Below are 23,435 nucleotides of genomic sequence, written 5' to 3'. Positions count from 1 at the left end.
ATGTCTACTCCTAACTAATACAGAAATGAATATCACCTCGAGACCATTTTCTTTGACTATTTAATTCAAAGGTTATGGATTAGTATTGGGGTCCTATTCCATCTTTAGAAAAGTATATCTGTCAACTATAGATTCGGGTCCAAGCAAAGGGAATGGGGGTCGAGCAGGGGGTGGGGTTAGTACAGTTAGAATTGATAGATCAGACATAAGTACGAATAGAAACAAAACAAATTTAAAAAACAAAAAAAATGATATAAATTGTATGACCACGAATGCAAGGAGTCTGATTGGTAAAGTGGGTGAGCTTGAAGCGAGAATGACTGATGAAAACTATGATATAGTCGGAATAACGGAAACATGGCTTGACGATAAGTGCGATTGGGCGGTGAACTTGCAGGGGTACAATCTCTTCAGAAGAGACCGAAGGAACCAGAAAGGGGGAGGGGTATGTCTGTACGTCAAATCGAACTTGAAGCCGAGGCTACAGGAGGATATAGGGGTAGGAGACGAACAGGTGGAATCTCTGTGGGTTGAAATACAGGGAGGAAAAAATAACAAAATCCTGATAGGGGTCTTCTATAGACCACCAAAAGCAACAGAAGAAACTGAAAACTTACTACTAAGGCAGATAGAAGAGGTGTCAAACCGCAATGAAGTAATTATCATGGGGGACTTTAATTATCCAGATATAACATGGGAGAAGGAAACCTGCAAATCTCACAGGGGTGACAAATTCTTGAGAGTAATTGAAGACAATTACCTGAACCAACTTGTGCAGGAACCAACTAGAGGGAGGGCCATTCTGGACCTAGTACTAACTAACAAACCGGACCGAATAAAGGGGGTACAGGTTGAGGGGCACCTGGGGAACAGTGACCACAATATAATCAACTTCCAGCTGTCAATCTATAGGAAGCCTTATCAGGGAGCGACAAAGAAACTAAACTTTAGTAAAGCAAAATTTGATGAGCTTAGAACTACTATCGGTAACATTAATTGGGACAACATCCTCAAAAATATCAGTACGGAGGAAAAATGGGAAAAGTTCAAAAGGATCCTAATCGCCTCATGTGAGCAGTTCATTCCCTTTAAAAATAAAAGAAACTCAGCCAAAAGGAAACCAATGTGGCTCGACAAGACGGTAAGAGGGGCAATAAACGAAAAAAAGAAAGCGTTCAAACTACTAAAGCAACAAGACAGCGAAGAAGCGCTAAAATCGTACAGGGAAAAAAACAAAATATGCAAAGATACGATCAAAACTGCCAAGGAGGAAGCAGAAAGACGGATCGCCAAAGAGAGCAAAAACAACCCGAAGCTATTTTTCAACTACACTAACAGCAAAAGGATTTGCAGGGAGAGCGCTGGCCCGTTAAAAAACAATGCAGGAGAAATCATTGATGATGACGAAGGGAAAGCAAATCTACTAAACAGTTTCTTCTCAAGTGTATTCACAAAAGAAAAGGAAATGCCACACGAGATACAGGGGAATAAAACGAACCCCTCACAAAACATCTCATACCTAACACAGGAGGAGGTGCGAAAGCGTCTGAAGAAAACTAAAATTGATAAATTGCCGGGCCCAGATGGATTACACCCAAGGATACTAAGGGAACTAAGTGACGAGATAGCTAGGCCGCTATACCTAATATTTCTAGACACTATCAAGACCGGTATAGTACCATTGGATTGGCGCATTGCAACGTGGTTCCAATTTACAAAAAAGGGAGCAAAAGTGAGCCTGGAAACTACAGGCCAGTAAGTCTCACTTCAGTAACGGGAAAAATTTTCGAGGGGATTCTGAGAGACGCCATCGATGAGCACCTCAAGGAAAACAAGGGAATAACTCCTCACCAGCATGGATTCATGAAGGGTCGCTCATGTCAGACAAATCTGATCAGTTTCTACGATGAAGTAAGCTCTAAGCTGGACCAGGGAGAATCTATTGATCTTGTATATCTGGACTTCTCTAAAGCCTTTGACACCGTGCCACATAATAGGCTAATATACAAAATGAGGCAGCTCGGACTGGGCAAAAACGTGTGTAAGTGGGTAGAAAATTGGCTCAATGATAGAAAGCAGAGGGTGGTAATAAATGGTGCGTACTCTGATTGGACCATAGTCGCTAGTGGGGTGCCACAGGGTTCAGTTTTGGGCCCCACTCTGTTCAACATATTTATCAATGACCTGGTAGAGGGGCTGCACAGCAAAATATCAATATTTGCAGATGACACAAAATTATACAATATAATTAATACAACGGAGGACAATGTGCGGCTGCAAACGGACCTGGACAAGCTGGGGGCTTGGGCAGAAAAATGGCAAATGAAGTTCAATGTTGAAAAATGTAAGACTATGCACATGGGCAGGAGAAACGGATGTCACCAATATTCACTTATTGGGGTACCACTAGGGAAAAATGATATGGAAAAGGATCTGGGGGTATTAGTGGATAATAGACTAAACTGGAGTAACCAATGCCAGTCAGCTGCTACAAAGGCAAATAAAGTCTTGGGGTGCATTAAAAGAGGTATAGGGGTGAAGGACGAGAACATCATCCTTCCATTATATAAGGCACTTGTCAGGCCTCACATGGAATACTGTGTACAGTTCTGGTCACCGGTGCTCAGGAGGGATGTTGCGGTACTGGAGGGGGTTCAAAGAAGGGCAACTAAACTAATACATGGAATGACGGGACTGGAATACCCAGAGAGGCTATCCAAATTGGGTCTATTTACTCTAGAAAAAAGAAGGTTAAGAGGCGACCAAATAACCATGTATAAGTACATGAGGGGACAACACATGGATCTCTCCCGCGATCTGTTTACACCCAGGACCACGACGGTAACAAGAGGACATCCGCTACGATTAGAGGAAAGTAGGTTTCATCACCAACATAGAAGGGGATTCTTTACTGTAAGAGCAGTGAGACTATGGAACTCTCTACCGGAGGAAGTGGTGATGGCAAAATCCACAGAGGCGTTTAAAAGGGGACTTGATGTCTTTCTGGAGAAGAAGGATATTACAGGATATAAATCTTAGGTTAATTGTTAATCCGGGTATATAGGCAGGTAGGAACTATTAGGGGTTGATCCAGGGAACAGTGTGATTGCCATTAGGGAGTCGGGAGGGAATTTTTTCCCCGAAAGGGCTAATTGGTTTCTGGCCTTGGGGTTTTTTGCCTTCCTCTGGATCAACAAAGTAGGATAGACAGGCTGGACTAGATGGACAATGTCTTCATTCAGCCTTACATACTATGTTACTATGTTACTATCTTTAATGATATTATTGGAAAGTTGTGGAGTTAAAAAGTAACTTTTAATTTAGACTATTTTAAAGATACACAAATGTGATTCTGTATCACGAAAGGTTTAACATATTAAAGTCTTCTTATAGGACAGACATAAGGCTCCATTCAGGCTAATCATTAATACGGTAGCTATCCTCTCCACTGTTATTCCCTTGCTGGCAAATCGGACTGTCATTCTGAAAAGGATGACTCTTCATGGGAAGCCTAACTTGCTCCAATGCATCGCTGTCATCAGGGGCTGAAAGTTGAATCATAGAATGATAGAGTTGGAAGGGACCTCCAGGGTCATCGGGTCCAACCCCCTGCTCAGTGCAGAATTCACTAAATCATCCCAAAGAGATATTTGTTCAGCCTCTGTTTGAACATTTCCATTAAAGGAGAACTCACCACCTCCTGTGGTAACCTGTTCCACTCATTGATCACCCTCACTGTCAGAAAGGTTTTTTTCTAATATCTAAACTGTGTCTTATCCCCTACAATTTCATCTCATTGCTTTGAGTCTTTCCTTATGCAAATTAGAATCATAAGTTAATCTTGTAAGAAAAATACTAAAGCTCTTTATTTCTTTTTTTTTACTGTAAGCAAAAGCATCCTGGTGTTAAATTACTTCTACATCCAATTTATGCAAATAAGCTTTCAGCCGGTAGGAAAATGACACAGACTGCTTTCAAAATCCAAATCTTCAATTCCATTTAGAAATTTAAAAGCCTAAGACTGTAACTTTTTGTAAGACAAGAAGTGGAAAACCAAACTAAAGGGTATTGCCCTCTAAAATAAAGAAGAATGGTAAGCTGTATTCAATCTCTAGTTTTAGGGGCAGTTGTCACACGAACATTATATGAGCATACGTATGCATTCATGTGACTAGAAGAGAAGGAAAAAGTGTTCCATCCTGGCCCAGTCATCTACTGATCCAATCTCCAAGCATCCTAGATCCCTACAAGTTTGAGTCACTAGACCTGCAGTGTGGTTGGCACACATTCGTATTAGAGGTGCAAGAAAATGTTCCTGTATTGCAATCATGTAAAGGTGACCTAACTTGTATTTGTTAAGAATGCTGGGTATGAAGTAATAGGGCTCCCGATGTGGTTTATTGGGAAATCACTGATTGACAAGGTTGGACAGGTTTACCCAGATCACTATGGACCCCTAAACCATTGTGTCGACCCAGGTTTGCCTAATGACGGACTGGAATACAGCCACTGTTTAAGCAACTATGGTGATTATCACCCAATTATTTTATACGCTTTTGGATTAAACTGAATGAACTGAAAAAAGGAGAATAAATTATTCATAGGTTATTAGTAACTCCTTCACGCCGGTGAGTTATCCTGCTGAATTCTATTGACTTCTGTACAGATTTTATTTTAGCATTAATTTATAATCATTTTGTTCTACAAAACAAATTATGTGTGAACTATTATTCTCACCTTCATCTAATCTCTTCTCCTGGAATGCAGCTAAAACTTAACTAAATCATCAATTTCTTTCTTTTTTTTCCAAATGGACAGCTCAAACATTTATCTCATTAATGAATAAACAATACCCAATTTTTTAATAATGTTTTCTGTTTCTTCTGTATTTACGGCATTAAATCCATGTCTCTCTCTTCCATTTGCTATAATAACGTATTTGGTCATATTGAGTTTATTTCCCTACAAATTATTTGGCCATAAATTATAAAATCAAATATATGCTAAACATCACGTTTCTCCGCTGACGATAAAGAAAGTGACTTGCAGGTATACCACTTTTATCACTGACTTAGTTGATATTGTATATAATGCCCATTTCACGCTGATTGCATTGGTGATATATTCCAAGCTAGATACTTGCCATTTTGTAATTACTTTAGAAATAATGTAAATTAGGGCTGAGTGCACACCCACAGTAGAAAAACTTAAAAAGACATCTTTCACACTTTCCAGGCATTATACAGTATTTCTCTATTGAATAGGAAGATCTTTCATCTCATGTGATTAGAATAAAATAATTCCCTGCCTGTTTTTAAGTTTACTATGTTACTATCAGTCCACTCCAGTATATATATGTTTTACACCCACAAATAAAAATTTTTCTATTCGGGAAGGAGATGCCACCACTCTGTTTTGACATTTGTAACCTCCTCATTGACATTTGACCTCTTCCTAAAAATTCAAGAGAGTAGATTCCAATTCTTCGATTTGTTGCATACATCCTCAGATGTATACATCCTTCTGTGTACTACTTTTCCTCGTGTTCTCCATGCTTTGCTGAGCTCTATTGCTTCTCAGGATTCTGATGATCTTGTTATCCCAACTAAATATACTCAGTTAGGTTGAAACCACACAGTATGGCAAGCTATACATGATTAAATTACGACTATGTGCTGTAGTGAATAGACATATGATTTATAGCTATTGGCTACCATAGGTGGGCATAGTTTGGCCAGTCGAATTGTGTGACTTCACTCTCAGACCTTTCACTCTCTGTCTGAAGATAGAGGTATGCCCTGCTAATATTTTGTGCTACAACTTTGGTTTTGCACTTGTTTCTGACCTTGGCCAGTCTTCTGACTCCTTGAGTTACCCTTTAGATTGACATTTAAAGGGGTTGTCTCATGAAATCAAGTGGGGTTATATACTTCTGTATGGCCATATTAATGCACTTTGTAATGTACATCGTGCATTAATTATGAGCCATACAGAAGTTATTCACTTACCTGCTCCGTTGCTAGCGTCCCCGTCTCCATGGATCCATCTAAATTTGCCGTCTTCTGGCGATTTTAGACGCGCTTGCGCTGTGTGGTCTTCTCCGTGGTGAATGGGGCCGCTCGTGCCGGAGAGCTGGTCCTCGTAGCTCCGCCCCGTCACGTGTGCCGATTCCAGCCAATCAGGAGGCTGGAATCGGCAATGGACCGCATAGAGCCCACGGTGCACCATGGGAGAAGACCCGCGGTGCATCGTGGGTGAAGATCCCGGCGGCCATCTTGGTAAGGTAAGTAAGAAGTCACCGCAGAGCGGGGATTCGGGTAAGTACTAAACGTTTTTTTTTAACCCATCCCTTGTGTTTGTCTCGCGCCGAACGGGGGGCCTATTGAAAAAAAAACAAAAAACGTTTCGGCGTGAGACAACCCCTTTAACTTCTCTGACTTTGCATTCTCTTCTTGTGATGTTTCCCTTTGGCATTTGATTACCTATCGATCACCCCTGGCGACATGTCCCATATGCTGTGCTACCGCTTCTAATCAGTGTAGCAGATGCACAAGTCTAGCCCTAGGTCAGATGGTGCCCTGTGCAAAATTTCTTTTGGGTGCACCCCCATTATAAAAAAAAAAATAAAAGCTATGTAAGATACTGAGTAAAACCCCCACAAAAGGGTCTTAAACTCAAATTTAGCAACTATTACATATAATTTTACATACGGTGTACATACACCATGGGGGCAGCTGAGATTACTCACCCCCGTCCTCAGTGTTGTCCCCCACTGATCTGGTCCTCCTGGACCCACCGCCACTCTTCTGCGCTTGCGCGCCAGATGGATGGCGTCTCGTGCATGCTCAGAAGGCCGGGACCCCGGCAAATTTAAAATCTCCTGGCTCCTGGAGAGCAACGATCACGAAAAAGTTTTAAAAAGTGAAAAAAATGCAAGTTTTACCTCACCTCATGGATCCGATCCATGGGGGAGGTAAAAATACTCACTTTGGGTCCTCCACAATGTCCCAGTGTTCCGGGACCTGAAGTCCCCTTCTGCGTATGCGCGCCCGATGTCATTCATCAGGCGTGTGCACAGAGGGGCTCGCACCCTGGGAAATTCAAAATTCCTCTGCTCCTGGCTGCCATGTGTAACCAGGAGCAGAGAGATGTCACTGGGGACGTGATCACTGTTATCCAATGGATAACAGTGATCATTTAAAGTAAAAAAGTTTAAAAAGCTTACGTTGTATCCCCCCTCACGGATCATAACTATGAGGGAGGATGAAATTACGCACCTAAGGGCCTTGGATTTATTAGCAGACCTTACAACAGCTTTTGCGCACGCACCCCTCGCCAAAATGGCGGACGCATGCGCAAAAGTCGTGGATTGCCAGGGTAATTGAAATTCTCCCTGTTCCTGGCTACAAAACTGAGCCAAGAGCCTGGAGATTTCACGGGGGCCGCCGCGAGCGGTTCCTGGTCACGTGTTCATCATTATCCAAAGGATAATGGTGATCACGTAAAAGTTTTAAAAAATTGATGTTTCTTTTTCCTCACCGATCCGATCGGTGAGAGGAGATGAAACTTTTTACAGGAGGACTCCGTATTTGAACCCTGACGCAATTCTCCTCCTTGAACCTTCACGGATTCTGCACATGCGACCGCCGGCAAAATGCCGGACACATGCGCAGGAGTCAGGGAGCCCAGGAAACTTAAAATCTCCTTGCTCCCAGCGACCAACGGTCGCCGAGAGCCTGGAGAAGTGACCTCGTTGAGCGGTCCTCAGTCACATGATAAAGAGTAGCGATCTACCTTAGGACAGTCTCACATGACCGGATAGGAATTACGGATTCCGCATGCGTCTGATCCGTGGTAATACGAGATCAATCGCATTGGATTACACAATTCCATTCACATTAGTGGGTGGGAATTGCGTAATCCACTCGCAGAAAATAGAACGCAGCATGTTCTATTTTACTGCGGATATCCGCAACATAGAGCCTATTGTGCTCCATGGTCGCGGATATACCCGCAGCCCATACGCAACTCCTTTTGCTTTGCTTGAATTCATTCAAATACTGTGGGATCAAAATACGCAGTACACCCCTAGATAAATTTGTTAAGGAGTCTAGTTTTGAAAATGGAATCATTTGTGGGGGTTTTCTATGGTTTGGGGTGCTCAAGAACTCTACATGTGTGCTATGAGGCCTAAAACACCTTCAAGCAAAATTTCTGCTCTGAAAGACACTGACTACTCCTTTCATTTTGGGCCCCGTTGTGCATCTAGACATACAATTAGGGGTATAATGGGTATGTTTCTGAACACAGGACAAACAGGGGTATCCATTTTGTGTTGTAAATCCTCATTTTCATGTGGACTAAAGAAAAAATATGTCTTTAAAATGACATATTTACAGAAATATGAAATTTTACCTTTTCTCCTCTAAATTGAATTAATTCCTGAAAAAAAATGTGGGGTCAAAATACTCATGGCACACCTCAGTGGATACATTAAGTGGTGTAGTTTTTTAAATAGGGTCATTTGTAGGGGTATCTATCATTCTGACACCTACACTACCGTTCAAAAGTTTGGGGTCACCCAAACAATTTTGTGTTTTCCATGAAAAGTCACACTTATTCACCACCATGCGTTGTGAAATGAATAGAAAATAGAGTCAAGACATTGACAAGGTTAGAAATAATGATTTGTATTTGAAATAACATTGTTTTTACATCAAACTTTGCTTTCGTCAAAGAATCCTCCTTTTGCAGCAATTACAGCATTGCACACCTTTGACATTCTAGCTGTTAATTTGTTGAGGTAAGCTTGTGAAATTGCACCCCACGCTTCTAGAAGCATCTCCCACAAGTTGGATTGGTTGGATGGGCACTTCTGGCGTACCATACGGTCAAGCTGCTCCCACGACAGCTCAATGGGGTTCAGATCTGGTGACTGCGCTGGCCACTCCATTACCGATAGAATACCAGCTGCCTGCTTCTGCTGTAAATAGTTCTTGCACAATTTGGAGGTGTGTTTAGGGTCATTGTCCTGTTGTAGGATGAAATTGGTTCCAATCAAGCGCTGTCCACTGGGTATGGCATGGCATTGCAAAATGGAGTGATAGCCTTCCTTATTCAGAATCCCTTTTACCCTGTACAAATCTCCCACCTTACCAGCACCAAAGCAACCCCAGACCATCACATTACCTCCACCATGCTTAACAGATGGCGTCAGGCATTCTTCCAGCATCTTTTCATTTGTTCTGCGTCTCACAAACGTTCTTCTTTGTGATCCAAACACCTCAAACTTGGATTCATCCGTCCACAACACTTTTTTCCAGTCTTCCTCTGTCCAATGTCTGTGTTCTTTTGCCCATCTTAATCTTTTTCTTTTATTGGCCAGTCTCAGATATGGCTTTTTCTTTGCCACTCTGCCCTGAAGCCCAAAATCCCGCAGCCGCCTCTTCACTGTAGATGTTGACACTGGTGTTTTGCGGGTACTATTTAATGAAGATGCTAGTTGGGTACCTGTGAGGCATCTGTTTCTCAAACTAGAGACTCTAATGTGCTTATCTTCTTGCTTAGTTGTGCAATGCGGCCTCCCACTTCTTTTTCTACTCTGGTTAGAGCCTGTTTGTGCTGTCCTCTGAAGGGAGTAGTACACACCGTTGTAGGAAATCTTCAATTTCTTAGCAATTTCTCGCATGGAATAGCCTTCATTTCTAAGAACAAGAATAGACTGTCGAGTTTCAGATGAAAGTTCTCTTTTTCTGGCCATTTTGAGCGTTTAATTGACCCCACAAATGTGCTGCTCCAGAAACTCAATCTGCTCACAGGAAGGTCAGTTTTGTAGCTTCTGTAACGAGCTAGACTGTTTTCAGATGTGTGAACATGATTGCACAAGGGTTTTCTAATCATCAATTAGCCTTCTGAGCCAATGAGCAAACACATTGTACCATTAGAACACTGGAGTGATAGTTGCTGGAAATGGGCCTCTATTCACCTTTGTAGATTTTGCACAAAAAAACAGGCATTTGCAGCTAGAATAGTCATTTACCACATTAGCAATGTATAGAGTGCATTTGTTTAAAGTTAGGACTAGTTTAAAGTTATCTTCATTGAAAAGTACAGTGCTTTTCCTTCAAAAATAAGGACATTTCAATGTGACCCCAAACTTTTGAACGGTAGTGTATGAGCCTTTGCTATCTTGACTTGGTGCAGGAAAACAAAGTGTTCCTCAAAATGCTGAAAAGTAATGTTAAATTTGTATGTCTCCTAAATGGTTAAAAAAAAACATAAAAGTGTTTCAAATGTGCATTCAGAATAAAGTAAACAGATGGAAATATTTATCTTAGCAAAAGTTTGTACAGTATGTTTGCACATATTTGATATATTACGATTGAAAATGTGAAAAAACGATAATTTTTAAAAAATGTTCCCAATATTAGCACTTTTAATAAATATACACAAATTATATCAGACGATTTTCACCACCTAAATGAAGTAGAACATGTAGCGAAAAAACTGTCAGAATTACTTCGATATGCAAAACCTTTACGGAGTTATTCTATGTTAAAGTGACACATGTCAGATTTCCAAAATTTGGCCTGGTTATTAAGGCGCAAACAGGCTTGGTCACTAAGGGGTTAAAGGTAATAGCTTTATTGCTGAATTTGCAACTTGGACATACTAAATTCTGCTGCTTCTTGTGTGATTGGGACAGCAGGAATAGGAAGTCTCACTACATTAGGAAAGAATGGCCTAAACATGAATCTTTTATTCCTGGGCAGAAAAATGTGTCAAATACCCCATTAGTGAATCCTGAAAAAGTAATATTACCTCCCTTCCATATAAAACTGGGACTAATGAAAAATTTTGTGAAAGCAATTGATAAAAACTCTGCTGCATTTATACATTTGAAATCTACATTTCCCAAAGTTAGTGATGCAAAACTGAAGGAAGGAATTTTTATAGGACAACAAATAAGATCACTTATATTGCATGATGAAAAGTTTGAGAAACTGATAAATCCACTGGAAAAAGCAATCTGGAAATCATTCAAGAATATCTGTTGTGGTTTTCTCATAAAGCAGACAACTACCGTGAAATATTGAGTGATCCTGTGAATTCATACAAAGCCATGGGGTGCAACATGTCTTTTTCAAAAATTCATTTCTTGGACTCCCTCCTAGACTTCTTCCCAGGAAATCTTAGTGCTGTCAGCGATAAACATGGTGAGCATTTCCATCAGCAGATTTCTATAATGGAAAAGAGGTACCAAGGCAAATGGTGTGCCAGTATGCTGGACTATGAAGGGAGACATCCCAAAGGCAAAATATAGCCCAAAACAATCATTTACAACTTGTTAGGTGAGCCAAAATGAGGTACATGTTTATCATTTAGGCCGCCTGCACACGGGCGGAAATCCCGCCGCTGGATTTCCGCCACTGAAAGCCTGCATAGGAATGCATTACAATACGCACTCCTATGCAGATGGCCGCGGTTAGGCCGCACGAAATGTCGCGCGGCAAACAAACCGCGGCATGTCCTATTTCTGTGCGGGGCTCGCAGAGCCTCGCACAGAAACGTCACTCACTCGGCCGCCGGCTCCAGTCTGCGCATGCGCCGGCGCGGGTGAGTACGCGCTCCTCCCTGCAGGCGCTCGGGTCAGGGCCTGCGGCGAGAATTCTCACCGCCGGATCCGACCCACCCGTCTGCAGGCGGCCTTAGTGTTATGAAAGTACTAATTCTATAATACTTTAAACATATATCACAAAAAAAACCTTCCTGATGGAAAAAAAACTGAAAGCATATTTGAACCCAGGATGAAAAATACTCTTAGATTCAGTTAATTTGGTTCTTGTGAAAGAAAAAAAGTTTTATTTTGTAGACCAGTGAATTTTCGGACTGATTCTTTGGTCTCAAAATCGGACAAAATATCGTCCGTATGCATGTACCCTAACAAAAAGTTATTTTCAAACTAGGGCTGATCATGTGTGTTTTAATCATGTTAAAATACAGGTCAAGTTTTATTTCAAGACTTGCGGGTGCTGGGGCACTATCATTACTGTTTGACTGGCTCTGCGTCAGGCCTCGGTCAGACGGGCGTTCTTTTGCACGATTTGCGCATGCGATCTGCGCATATATAGAACCATTGCTTCGCAATGGGATCAGTCACATGGCCGCTTTTTATGCGGATGTACGATAAATTATAGGACACGAGGAATCGCAGATAGCGCCTATCTGCGTTCTGCGATTCCTTGTGTTCTATATATGCACTCAATGGGGCCAGCGGCAGCAGCGCCGACCCCATTGAGAACATATACTACAAAGATCATTCTTAAAAATCAAGATCAAAGATCATTCTGTAACAGCTGTGGCAGAGAAGAACGATGTTCGCCCATTGAATTCAATGGAGCCAGCAATACAGCCGACTCCATTGAAAGCAATGGGCTGCCGGCGAGCACGGCATGAATTTTCGGGAAGGGCTTAAAAATATAAGCCCTTCCCTGAAAAACATCCAAAAATGTGTAAAAATAAAAAAAATATATATACTCACCTTGTCCCGGCAGACGGAGTTCAGCCGCGGCCGGCCGGCAGTTCTCCTGAACTGCTCTGTGTAGTATTCAGCAGCCGGGGATTTAAAATCCCCGCCTGCTGAATGGGCTGCCTCTGATTGGTCCCTGTGCTCAGCCAATCAGAGGCAGCACTCACTCACCCATTCATGTATTTTTTTTATTTTTACACATTTTTGGATGTTTTTCAGGGAAAGGCTTATATTTTTAAGCCCTTCCCGAAAATTCATGCCGCGCTCGCCGGCAGCCCATTGCTTTCAATGGAGCCGGCTGTATATGGACTGGTGTTTACAGGTGAGCTAAGTTCTTCCTTTTATTGACTATAATAATCATGAGTATGAAACGGTAGTTCAGCTTCAAGGAAGAGGGTCCAGGGTTGCTTATCTGGAAGTTTCTAAAGACCACTAAAGCCAAGTGGCTGCTTACTTATCATTACATGTTCTTATGCTAATGCTTGCTTATGCTGTACCTCTTTAATCCGCCTGCTTAAACACACAGCGTATAGTATGCTTTAGTACTATTTTTTCAGTAAAGACTCATTTTTTGCACTTAGCTAATGTGATTGGCATATTTATTTATGCAATCCTTGAATCTACTGTAAAATTCGATTCTGTACCTCACACCTGTATACCATCCGCAAGTCAACCGGGGGGGACACAACCTGGGAATTGTAAGATGAGAATGCAAAATCTGATGAATTAGTATTACTAGTTTAGTTCTAGTGGAGACTTGTGACTACCAACATTCTGTGCATCGTGCTTTTGGTTTCTTTCAGAAAACTAAGAGTGTATGTTCTAACATTCAATATTGTATTTAACCCGTTTAGGACCAGGCACAGTAAATATATGACGCCTTGTCCTGGGCTTAAAGCCTAGCCGTATGTAAAAAACTACGTCAGGGATTTAAGCCTCCTGTCTCTACAATCAATCAGAGACAGGACGGGTAGTCAGATGTTAGTAACAGCTGATAACCCGGAGGAGAAGGCAGGAGGTTTTTTTTTAACTCTTTCTGCCTTTTTCTTTCCTGAGGACACAGCGCTCAAAGAGCAATGTGTACTCCAAAAGGGGTAGTCTAACTTCCACTACGAGAGCCGGGTAGTCATGCGACCGCCGGAATTCCCTGCTATAGCAGAGCTGCAGGGCTGTACTAGACCCTGACCAGCTCTGACAGTGACTAATATCACTACAGGGGTTGTTTAACTCTGTAACTGGGGCTCCTATGGATACCCCAGCTACAGTGGGAAAGTGTCCAATAAAATGAAAAAAAAAACATGTGAATGTCATCCAGAGGTCTTATATGATGTCATGGGGGACATAGATAGCAAAAAACATATTTACATAAATAAGTAAAACAAAATTACAGTATAAAACAACAATATATACATAAGAAAGAAAATAACCCAAAACCCACACCAACCAAACTGTCGCTATAAGCGCCCTGTAATCCAAAACTATACATATTTATTGCAACGTCCAAAATAAAATGAGGAACACATTGCCATACTTTACTTTAGTGTAAATATACACATTAAAAAAAAAATTAGAAATGTTAAGAACATAATTTTTTTAGCTTTTTACCCCCAATACAACAAAAAAATGGGGAAAAAAAGTCAGTGAAAAAGATATTAAAAAAATAGCCCTATATGTCATGGTAAAAAAAACGCACCAAAAATAATTTTGGTAGCTTAAGGAAAAAAAATGGGGAAAAGTTTTTTAGGGTAAAATCCCTAAAAAGTGTCTGGTCCTTAAGCTACAAAATAGCTTGGTCCTTAAGGGGTTAATATTGGTGAATGCCTAGGCATATATCTGTTTTAGGTTTACTGTAGTGGTGTTTAACATTGACTACAATTTCATGGTTTAGTGAAGCATTATATGGGTTTTCTTCCAATATGTTACCAATTGCCAAATTAGAGTATCAAGCCGGCTTGGAGAAAAATCAATGCGACACAGCAACCGGCTGTATGCTAGAAATTTCAGATTTATTGCAGAACCTTCAGTTTTATATACCATTTCAAAGAAATGAAAGCGTTTTAGCTAAATAGTGTACGTGCGTTCTTCACAATCTGGAATTTCCCACAGATTTTACAATAACAGTAGGTGAAACTGTCTGTCCTTGAGTCTTACGGGAACCAGTGTCTAGCACAAGATACCAGATGTACATTGCTCATAATCACAGGATTAATATTTTTAGCTTTTATGCTGAATCATCATGTGAATGTTAGTTAAAATCATGTTAGTATTGTCCATTAACTGTGTATATGAAGAGACAAGATAGAGGTGCTTTGGTTCTTATAATCCCTCACAGATACTTGAATCTCTGAAATGTTAATATTAACAGTGTAGTATACAAAAACTTCTTCTTTCCAAATATCTTCAGAAGGAGCGTTCATGTTTATTGAACATTTACTTGCATATAAGTGAATTTCTGTATTCCAACTGCACATATATTTCCGAAATGATCAACAAAAACAATTTAAGGATGGCCTCTCAGACGGCCGGGTCGGATCTCGCTGCTAAAATTCTCCTAGCTGGATGCGAGCCGTGCCCCTTGAGTGACCCGCGGCGCACCTCCTCCCAGTGTCTCCTCCGCTCTGCTATGTGCCCGCTGCCGCCCAGCTGGCACATGTGCAGAGCAGAGCCGACGCGTCAGCCATGACGTTTTTGTGCGGGTCTCTGCAAGGCTCGCACAGAAATAGGACATGCCGCGATTTGTTTACCGCGCGAGTTTTCATGCGGTCAAATCGTGGTTGTATTATCCAATGCAATCCAATGGCAGCATGCAGGAGGCCCATGTGAGCTAAGTTTTTGGCTTTGAAACTTCGTTTACAAAAGACTTAATGCATTTTTCTCTTTAACAACAGAAAACTTTGCAGGAAAACTTTACTTTTAGCTTATTTATATTGTTGTTTTTACTGGAAGTTGCCAAGTTATCATTATGTATTGCAAAGAGCATGAAAGTAAAGTCTCAATTTAATTTGACATAAATGACAGGTACATAATGATTGCCAGAGCTTAATACATGTTTATACTTGACTGAGTGTCATCTACGCAGTACAATCACTGTATTAGAAACAGCTGGCGTATTACATCTTGTAATAAGTAATGCGGTATCACGTGATGGCCGCGTCACAATATTCTCTCAGATAATAATGTACTGACCTCTCCTCTGGGCAGTCACAGGTAAAAGTAGTGATATGAATGGATCTGACTTCAGACAGATTCTTGGTGTCCGGAGGTGTTGTGCAAGTATTTCTGAAACAGTCACATTTGTTGGATGATCCCAAACCACAGTATCATAAGTGTACCAAGACCGGTTAGACCAATGCAATTGACAGAAGATCACACAGCAGCAGGCTACATGTGGTTGACCTTAGATCAAGTGCCATGGCTCATATCTCAGCAACTACATGCCACAGTAGACCAACTGAGCCAGTAGTACAACAGTGGCCAAGTTAGATAAATTTCCACAATGACCATGTGGCATACTTTGCATCAACTGGGGTTCAGCAAGGGTGACCCTGCATCATTGCCAACAACTGGCCCCTTGGAAATATGTCAATGAACGTTGAGCATATGACAGAGCATTTTCTGGAATGATGGGTTCCAATTTCTAGTGAGCAACAAGGATGACGAGGTTAGCATCTGAAATAAACACATGAAGCCATATCCAATGGACGCACAATTGGCCGGTAGTTGTGTCAGGCCCCCCTCACACAGGCACTTTTACCGTGATTAGCGTGGACCTTTCAGCACAGCGTTAATCTTGGTACAACGCTCCCATTGTTTTCAGGCTCAGGCAGCCACTTGATCGTGGCGGTAAAAAATTCAGTGATTTTCGAGCGACGCATGTTCTTTTTTGGGGCATTTCAGTGTTTTTAACCCCTTAGTGACGGCGCTATCATAAAACTAGGTCCTGCTGTTGCAGGACGTGTATGGAGGGAGGTAGCGGCGCTATCTCCCTCCATACAGCGCGGGCATCAGCTGTTTATTACAGCTGACACCCGCGGGCAATAGTCGCACTCGGCCATTCGTCTGATCGCGGCTATTAACCTTTTAAATGCCGCTGTCAATTCTGACAGCGGCATTTAAATCCCCCGAACGCTGTTCGGGGGTCCCGCACGGCCCCCCGCGGTGAGATCGGGGGAGCCGTGCAGGTGTCATGGCAGCTGGGGGCCTAATGAATGGCCCCAGGGCTGCCTTAACAGACTGCCTATCAAGCCATCCACACAGGGTGGCTTGATAGACTGCCTGTCAAAAAGCAGTATGACGTAATGCTATAGCATTACGTCATACTGCAGGAGCGATCAAAGCATCACATGATAAATCCCCCAGGGGGACTTCAAAGTAGAGTAAAAAAAAAAAATCAAAAGTTTTTTTAATTGTAAAAAAAAAAAAGTTATAAAAGTTTAAATCACCCCCCTTTTGCCATATCTATTATTAAAAAATCTAAATCATAAAATAAAAATATGTATTTGGTATCGCCGCGTCCATAAAAGTCCAATCTATCAAAGTAGCGCATTATTTTTTCTGCACGGTGAACGTCGTCCGAAAAAAAAAAAAAAAAAAAGGACGCCAGAAATACACTTTTTTAGTTACCCTGTCTCCCAGAAAAAAATGCAATAAAAAGCGATCAAAAAGTCATATGCATTCCAAATTGATACTATCGGAAACTACAGGACATCCCGCAAAAAATGAACCCTTGTTCAAAAAATAAAAAAGTTATCGCGCGCACAAAATGACCACGAAAATAATTGAAAAAAAATTAAATATCTTAAAAAAAAAAAAAGTACTACAGAAAAAACAATACAATATAAATTTGGTATCGTAGTAATCGTACTGACCCATAGAATAAAAATATCAGGTCGTTTTTGTTGCAGTTTGTGCGGCGTAGAAACAGGACGCACCGAAAGATGGTGGAATGTCGGTTTTTTTTCCATTTCTCTCCGCTTAGAATTTTTTAAAAGTTTTTCAGTAAATTATATGGAACAATAAATAGTGCCGTTGAAAAATACAACTCATCCCGCAAAAAACAAGCCCTCATACAGCGACGTCGATGGATAAATAAAGGAGCTAGGATTTTTTAAAAGGGAGTAGGAAAAAACAAAAATGGAAAAAAGCAAAAAAGCTCTGTCACTGAGAGGTTAAATGCTGTACATCGACCATTGAAATGAATGGGCAGAGTTTTTAGTGCTGCTGAAAAGATGTCACAACTTGGTGCCGAATTTTTGATAGTAATAAATAAACTAGCTACACCACGTGAAAAGAAGGAATATTCATCTAGCAGGCGCTGGCTGGGTCCCTGCTGCAGCTCTCCGGCGTTCCTGCAGGCTTCAGTGAAGTTGTCAGTCTCCAACAGACCACCTCCAGCAAGAAATTGCTCTGATTGGCAGCTGAAAATGCTCACCCCGGTCCTCCATGATGTCCTAGTGGTCGGGACCTGCCATGGGCTTCTGCGTATGTGGCGATGTGGTGCACAAGCGCAGAAGCCCGGAGAGCCCGACAAATTTAAAATCTGCCTGCATCCGGCTGTCAAAGATAGACGAGTGCATGGAGATGTGACTGGGGACCGCAGTATGTGGTTCCTGATCACATGATCACTGTTATCCATCCAATAACAGTGATCATGTAAAGTTCAAAAAAATTGGAATAAAAAGTTTAAAAAGTTGTCATCCGTAAGGGGAGATGAAACTACATAACTAAGGTCCCCGGATTTGCCCCCGATGGGATCTTTATCTGTGGACCTTACCCCTGCTTCTGCGCATGCTCCCGTCAGCAAAATGGCAGATGCATGTGCAAAAGTTGAGGATTGCCCAGGAAATTTAGAATCTCCCTGCTCCTGAGAGAGCCGAGAGCCTGGAGATGTCACGGGGGGGGGGGGGGATTGGGGGGGGGGGCTGCAGTGAGCAGTTCCTGGTCACGTGATTGCCATAATCCAATGGATAATAGCGATCACATAAAAGTGAACAAAAAGAGTTGAAGTTTCATCTTCCCTTACCGATGCGATCAGTGAAAGGAGATTAAACTTTTTACCAGAGGCCTCCGTATTTAAACCCTGACATGATCATCCTCCTTGGACCTTACCCGGATTCCGCACATGCGCCCACGCAGGAGTCTGGAAGGGCCTGGGAAATTTAAAATCTTCTTGCTCCCGGCTACTATCGGTCACCGAGAGCCTGGAGCAGTGGCCTGTGGCCTCGTTGACCGGTCCCGGTTACATGATAAACAGGTAGCGATCTACCTTAGGCCAGTCTCATAATACCGGATGGGAATTACGGATTCTGCATGCATCTGATCTGCGGTACTATCAAATGCATTGGATTACACAATTCCGCTCACATTATTGGGTCAGAATTACGTAATCCACTCGCAGAAAACAGAACGCAGCAGGTTCTATTTTACCGCGGATATCCGCAACATAGAGCCCATTGTGCTCCAGGTCCGCGAATATACCCTCAGCCCACATGTAACTACATTGTGTACGGGCTGTGGGTACTTGTATCATCGCTAAGCGATGACACAGGAAATGCAAACAAAAAAAGTGACCGCCAGTGTGAGTACGCAGTTATGCACAGTACATTAAGCGGCCGTACACAGTGCCAAAGCCGGGCTTACAGCTGGGATCCGCTGTGGGCCTGCGCAAGTGGATTCCACATATGGCCGTGTGACCCTAGCGTTATTGAGATTGCTACCAGTAATACGTAATTTACAAGATCATCCTGGGAACGCTCGCCTTCCTGCAGCAGGTTGTTGAGCGTCTTCTGTGTGAGCCGCACTTTAGCAAGCGTACGAAGGCTTACAGAGTGCTACTTTTTACACCCCATCGCTGCCACTGAGGTCAAGAAATACCCCCCAAAAAAGCATAGGAGGAGGAGGGATACCTGGTTTAATTGCCCCATGTGCCCATTCCAACCAGGCCTCTGTAATTACCCCTGTCTGTGGGCATACCATTATTACTTTTATCTAAGATTTAGGGAACGCCAAAAGGAGCGGGGGGGGGGGGGGGCGGACTATTTTTAGGGAGTCAACTTTTTTTCCACACAAGTCAGCAACGGGGCCTAGAATTTATTCAGTTGTGCCCTGAAATCGAACAGGTGTGCCCTCCACTATAGGTCTAGCCATGTGTTCTATAAGTAGATTGCGGCCACAATGGGTATGTTTCTGAACACGGAACACACAGGGGTATCCATTTTGGGTTAAAGTCTTCATTTATATGTGTGCTGTACAAAAAAACTGTTTTTAAAAATGACACAATTGCCAAAAAAATGAAAATAGTAATTTTTTCCTTCTGCTTTGCTTAGATTCATTCAAAAACTGTGGGGTCAAAATACGCAGTACACCCCTAGATGAATTTGTTAAGGGGTCTAGTTTTCAAAATAGGGTCATTTGTGGGAGTTCTCAATCGTTTTGGCCACTCAAGGACTCTACAAGTGTGCTATGGGGCCTAAAACGCCTTCAAGCAAAATTTCTGTTCTGTTAGAGTTATATACTCTCACTGCTCTTACAGTAAAGAACTTTAGTTGTCCGCCTTTGTACCCACTCAAGCTCTGGTATGTCCTTCTTGGGTAGCAATACCCAACACTGTACACAAGATTCCATGTGTGGTCTGACCAGTGACTTGTAAAGAGGAGGAACAATGTCCTCATCATGTGCCCCTAGACCTCTTTTGATGCACCCCATGGTCCTATTTGCCTTGGCAGCAGCTGCCTGACACTGGTTGCTCCAGTTAAGCTTATAGTTAACTAAAATTCCCAAGTCCTTTTTCCTGTCAGTGTTACCCAGTGGTTTCCCAATTACTGTGTAATGGTGACATGTATTTCCTCTGCCCACATGCATAACCTTACATTTATCAGTGTTACACCTAATTTGTTGCTTTTCTGCCCAAACCCCTAACTTAGTTTCTCAATAAATGTTTGACAACTCCAGTACGCTTACTTATCCACCAGTTTCAGTCATCCTATATAGCAGATGCTATTTCCTCATAGTCACCCTACTAATAATAATAAACTTTATTTGTATAGCGCCAACATATTCCGCAGCGCTTACATAGACAGGGGGAATACAGAAAGACAAAATACAAAAATTACAGAACCATGGTTGCATATAGTAATCAGTTGATTGATACAGTAGGGGTGAGGGTCCTGCTCCAACGAGCTTACATACTACAAGTAATGGGGTGATACAGAAGGTAGAGGGGCTGGAGATGTGCACGGTATGGCGAGGTGGAGAGTGAGGGATGCTATGCATATAGACAATGGTCAGACATTTAGCTGTGTAACGGCAGAAACGGTATGACTGCAGGAGAGCGGTTTATGATGGCTAGCAGGGATTGCAGTCAGTAGGTCAGGGAGCATCTTATCAGGCGGAGTACAGAGGGGTTTGTTTAGGGAATGAGGTATGCCTCCCTGAAGAGGTGCGTTTTTAGAGCACGCCTGAAGTTCTGCGAGTCCTGGATTGCTCGGGTAGCCTTTGGTAGTGTGTTCCAGAGGACCGGTGCTGCTCTGGAGAAGTCTTGGAGGCGGGAATGAGAAGTTCGAGTTAAAGGGGCGCTCAGTCTGGTTTCGTTAGCAGGGTCATTTGTGGGAGTTCTCAATCGTTTTGGCCACTCAAGGACTCTACAAGTGTGCTATGGGGCCTAAAACGCCTTCAAGCAAAATTTCTATTCTGAAAGCCACTGGCTGCTCCTTTTGGTTTGGGCCCTGTTGTGCATAAAGACATAATATTAGGGCCAGAATGGGTATGTTTCTGATCACGGGACAAACAGGGGTATCCATTTTGGGGTGTAAATCCTAATTTTCATGTGCACTATAGAAAAAAGCCTGTCTTTAAAATGACATATTTGCAATAATATGAAATTTTATTTTTTCTCCTCTACATTGCATTAATTCCTGAAAAAAAACTGTGGGGTCAAAATACTCCTGACCCCCCTCAGTGAATGCATTAAGAGGAGTACTTTTTAAAATGGGGTCATTTGTGGGGGTATCTATCATTCTGACACCTATGAGCATTTGCAATCTTGGTTGGTGTAGGAAACCAAAGTGTTCCTCAAAATGTTAATAAATAATCAATGTTAAATTTGTACGTCTGCTAATTAGTTAAAAAAATGAAAGTTATTAAAATGTGAGTCCAGAATAAAGTAAACAGATGGAAATATATATCTTATCAAAAATTTGTACAGTGTGTTTGCACATATTTGAGATATTGCAATTGAAAGTGTGAAAAAATTATTCCCAATTTTGGCACTTTTAATAAATATACATATGGGTCTGTTTTTACCACCTAAATGAAGTACAATATGTGCTGAAAAAACAATCTCAGAATCACTTGGATATGCAAAACCTTTACGGAGTTATTCTATGTTAAAGTGAGACATTTCAGATTTTCAAAATTTGGCTCCTTCACTAAGGTGCAAACAGGCTTTATCAATAAGGGGTTAATCAAAATCCTTAAAGGGGTTGTCCCGTGATAGCAAGTGGTGTTATACACTTCTGTATGGCCATATTAATGCACTTTGTAATATACATCGTGCATTAAATATTGACCATACAGAAGTCATACACTTACCCCTCCGGTGCTGGCGTCCCTGTCTCCATGGCGCCGACTAAAGCTGCCTTCTCCCGGGATTAGACGCGCTTGCGCTGTCTGCCCTCTTCTGTCCGGCTCCGGCATGCTCGCGCTGCAGAGGTCACGATGTATATTAAAAAGTGCATTAATATGGCCATACAGAAGTGCTTAACTCCACTTGCTATCACGGGACAACCCCTTTAAGTACTGTATTCAATAGTAGCATAATAAATCACGGTTCTTCAATATATTACACTGTATGCAGCTGTGTCTAGGCAGCAAATTAGAGAATATACTACATATATAATACATATTAGATTATGTATTACAGGAATGAGTAAAAGTGCTCACTTCCGCTTGTAACAATCAGAAAAACACTGAAGGAGGATCATTAAAATTCCAAATAATAGTAATACATTAACACTATGGTTTCTTCCCTTCTAATGCCATTAGTTTGTTTTCCATATAGTTGAATATACCCAGAGTACAATAGCCTAATTATCTAATACATATGAATACTTGACACCTTTAACATAATGTGTCATTGAGCTAACTCACCAGTGATGAGGTTGTCCACCAATGTAGTTGGCATGCAGAAGATCCCGACCAATAAGTCGCTTATGGCTAGGTTCAGAATGAACATGTTTGTTACGGTACGCATCTGCCGGTTCTTTAGTACAATGAAGCACACCAACATATTCCCAATCATACACATGAGAAAGATAAAAATGTAGGCCAAGATAAACATCGTTGCTACTGCCGAGGAGTGTTGGTAGTAGAATGAGAATGTTAGATTTTCCCTGGAGATGTGTGTCTTGTTGCCAAATCCTAAGGAACTGATGTTGAAAGACGGAACATAAGGACCTGAGGGTAAAAATAGATAAGTCAGTGCTTTGAGTCTCACAGACTTTTTACATCGATGAAAGAACTTTTCATAGATTCTTATTTTTCAATCCAATACTTTTATGACCAGCCATATTTTAGTACACAAACCTTACCTTTTTTTATGTTTAGTTAAGTGTTCTCGAGACACAAACTATTGGCAAGTATACATAATATACAACTTTATATCAATCCTCATGGATGCGAAATGCAAATCAAATTTACAAAGTATTTTAGTAGATAACTGGCTGTTTATCCTTCGTGACTCAATCTTCCGTTTTACATTGGCAGTCATAACTACAGTAGAAATTGCAACTATTTTCATGTGCCACCTATGGAGGGCATATATACAGTAGGACCAAACAATTTTTCTCTTGGTGTGGTTGGGAAAGCCATTACTTTTTGAAAACATTTTTCCCATCCATGCTGCTAGTGC

General features: G+C 41.7%; 1 protein-coding gene across 1 annotated transcript in view; it reads right to left on the bottom strand.

Annotated features, from left to right (window-relative positions):
* The window catches only part of NPFFR1 (neuropeptide FF receptor 1), a 215,987-nt gene extending 193,107 nt beyond the window's left edge, over nt 1–22,880 (bottom strand). Inside the window, exon 1 of the mRNA XM_066598769.1 lies at nt 22,676–22,880. Within this exon, the coding sequence (XP_066454866.1) occupies nt 22,676–22,865 (190 nt within the window). The 5' untranslated portion in view covers nt 22,866–22,880. The remainder of the gene's footprint in view (nt 1–22,675) is intronic.
* Nucleotides 22,881–23,435: the final 555 nt, after the last annotated feature.

This window comes from Eleutherodactylus coqui, chromosome 4 (assembly GCF_035609145.1).
Source record: "Eleutherodactylus coqui strain aEleCoq1 chromosome 4, aEleCoq1.hap1, whole genome shotgun sequence".
NCBI lineage: Eukaryota > Metazoa > Chordata > Amphibia > Anura > Eleutherodactylidae > Eleutherodactylus > Eleutherodactylus coqui.
Note: the sequence above shows the minus strand (reverse complement) of the source record. Positions and strands in the feature narration are given on the sequence as shown.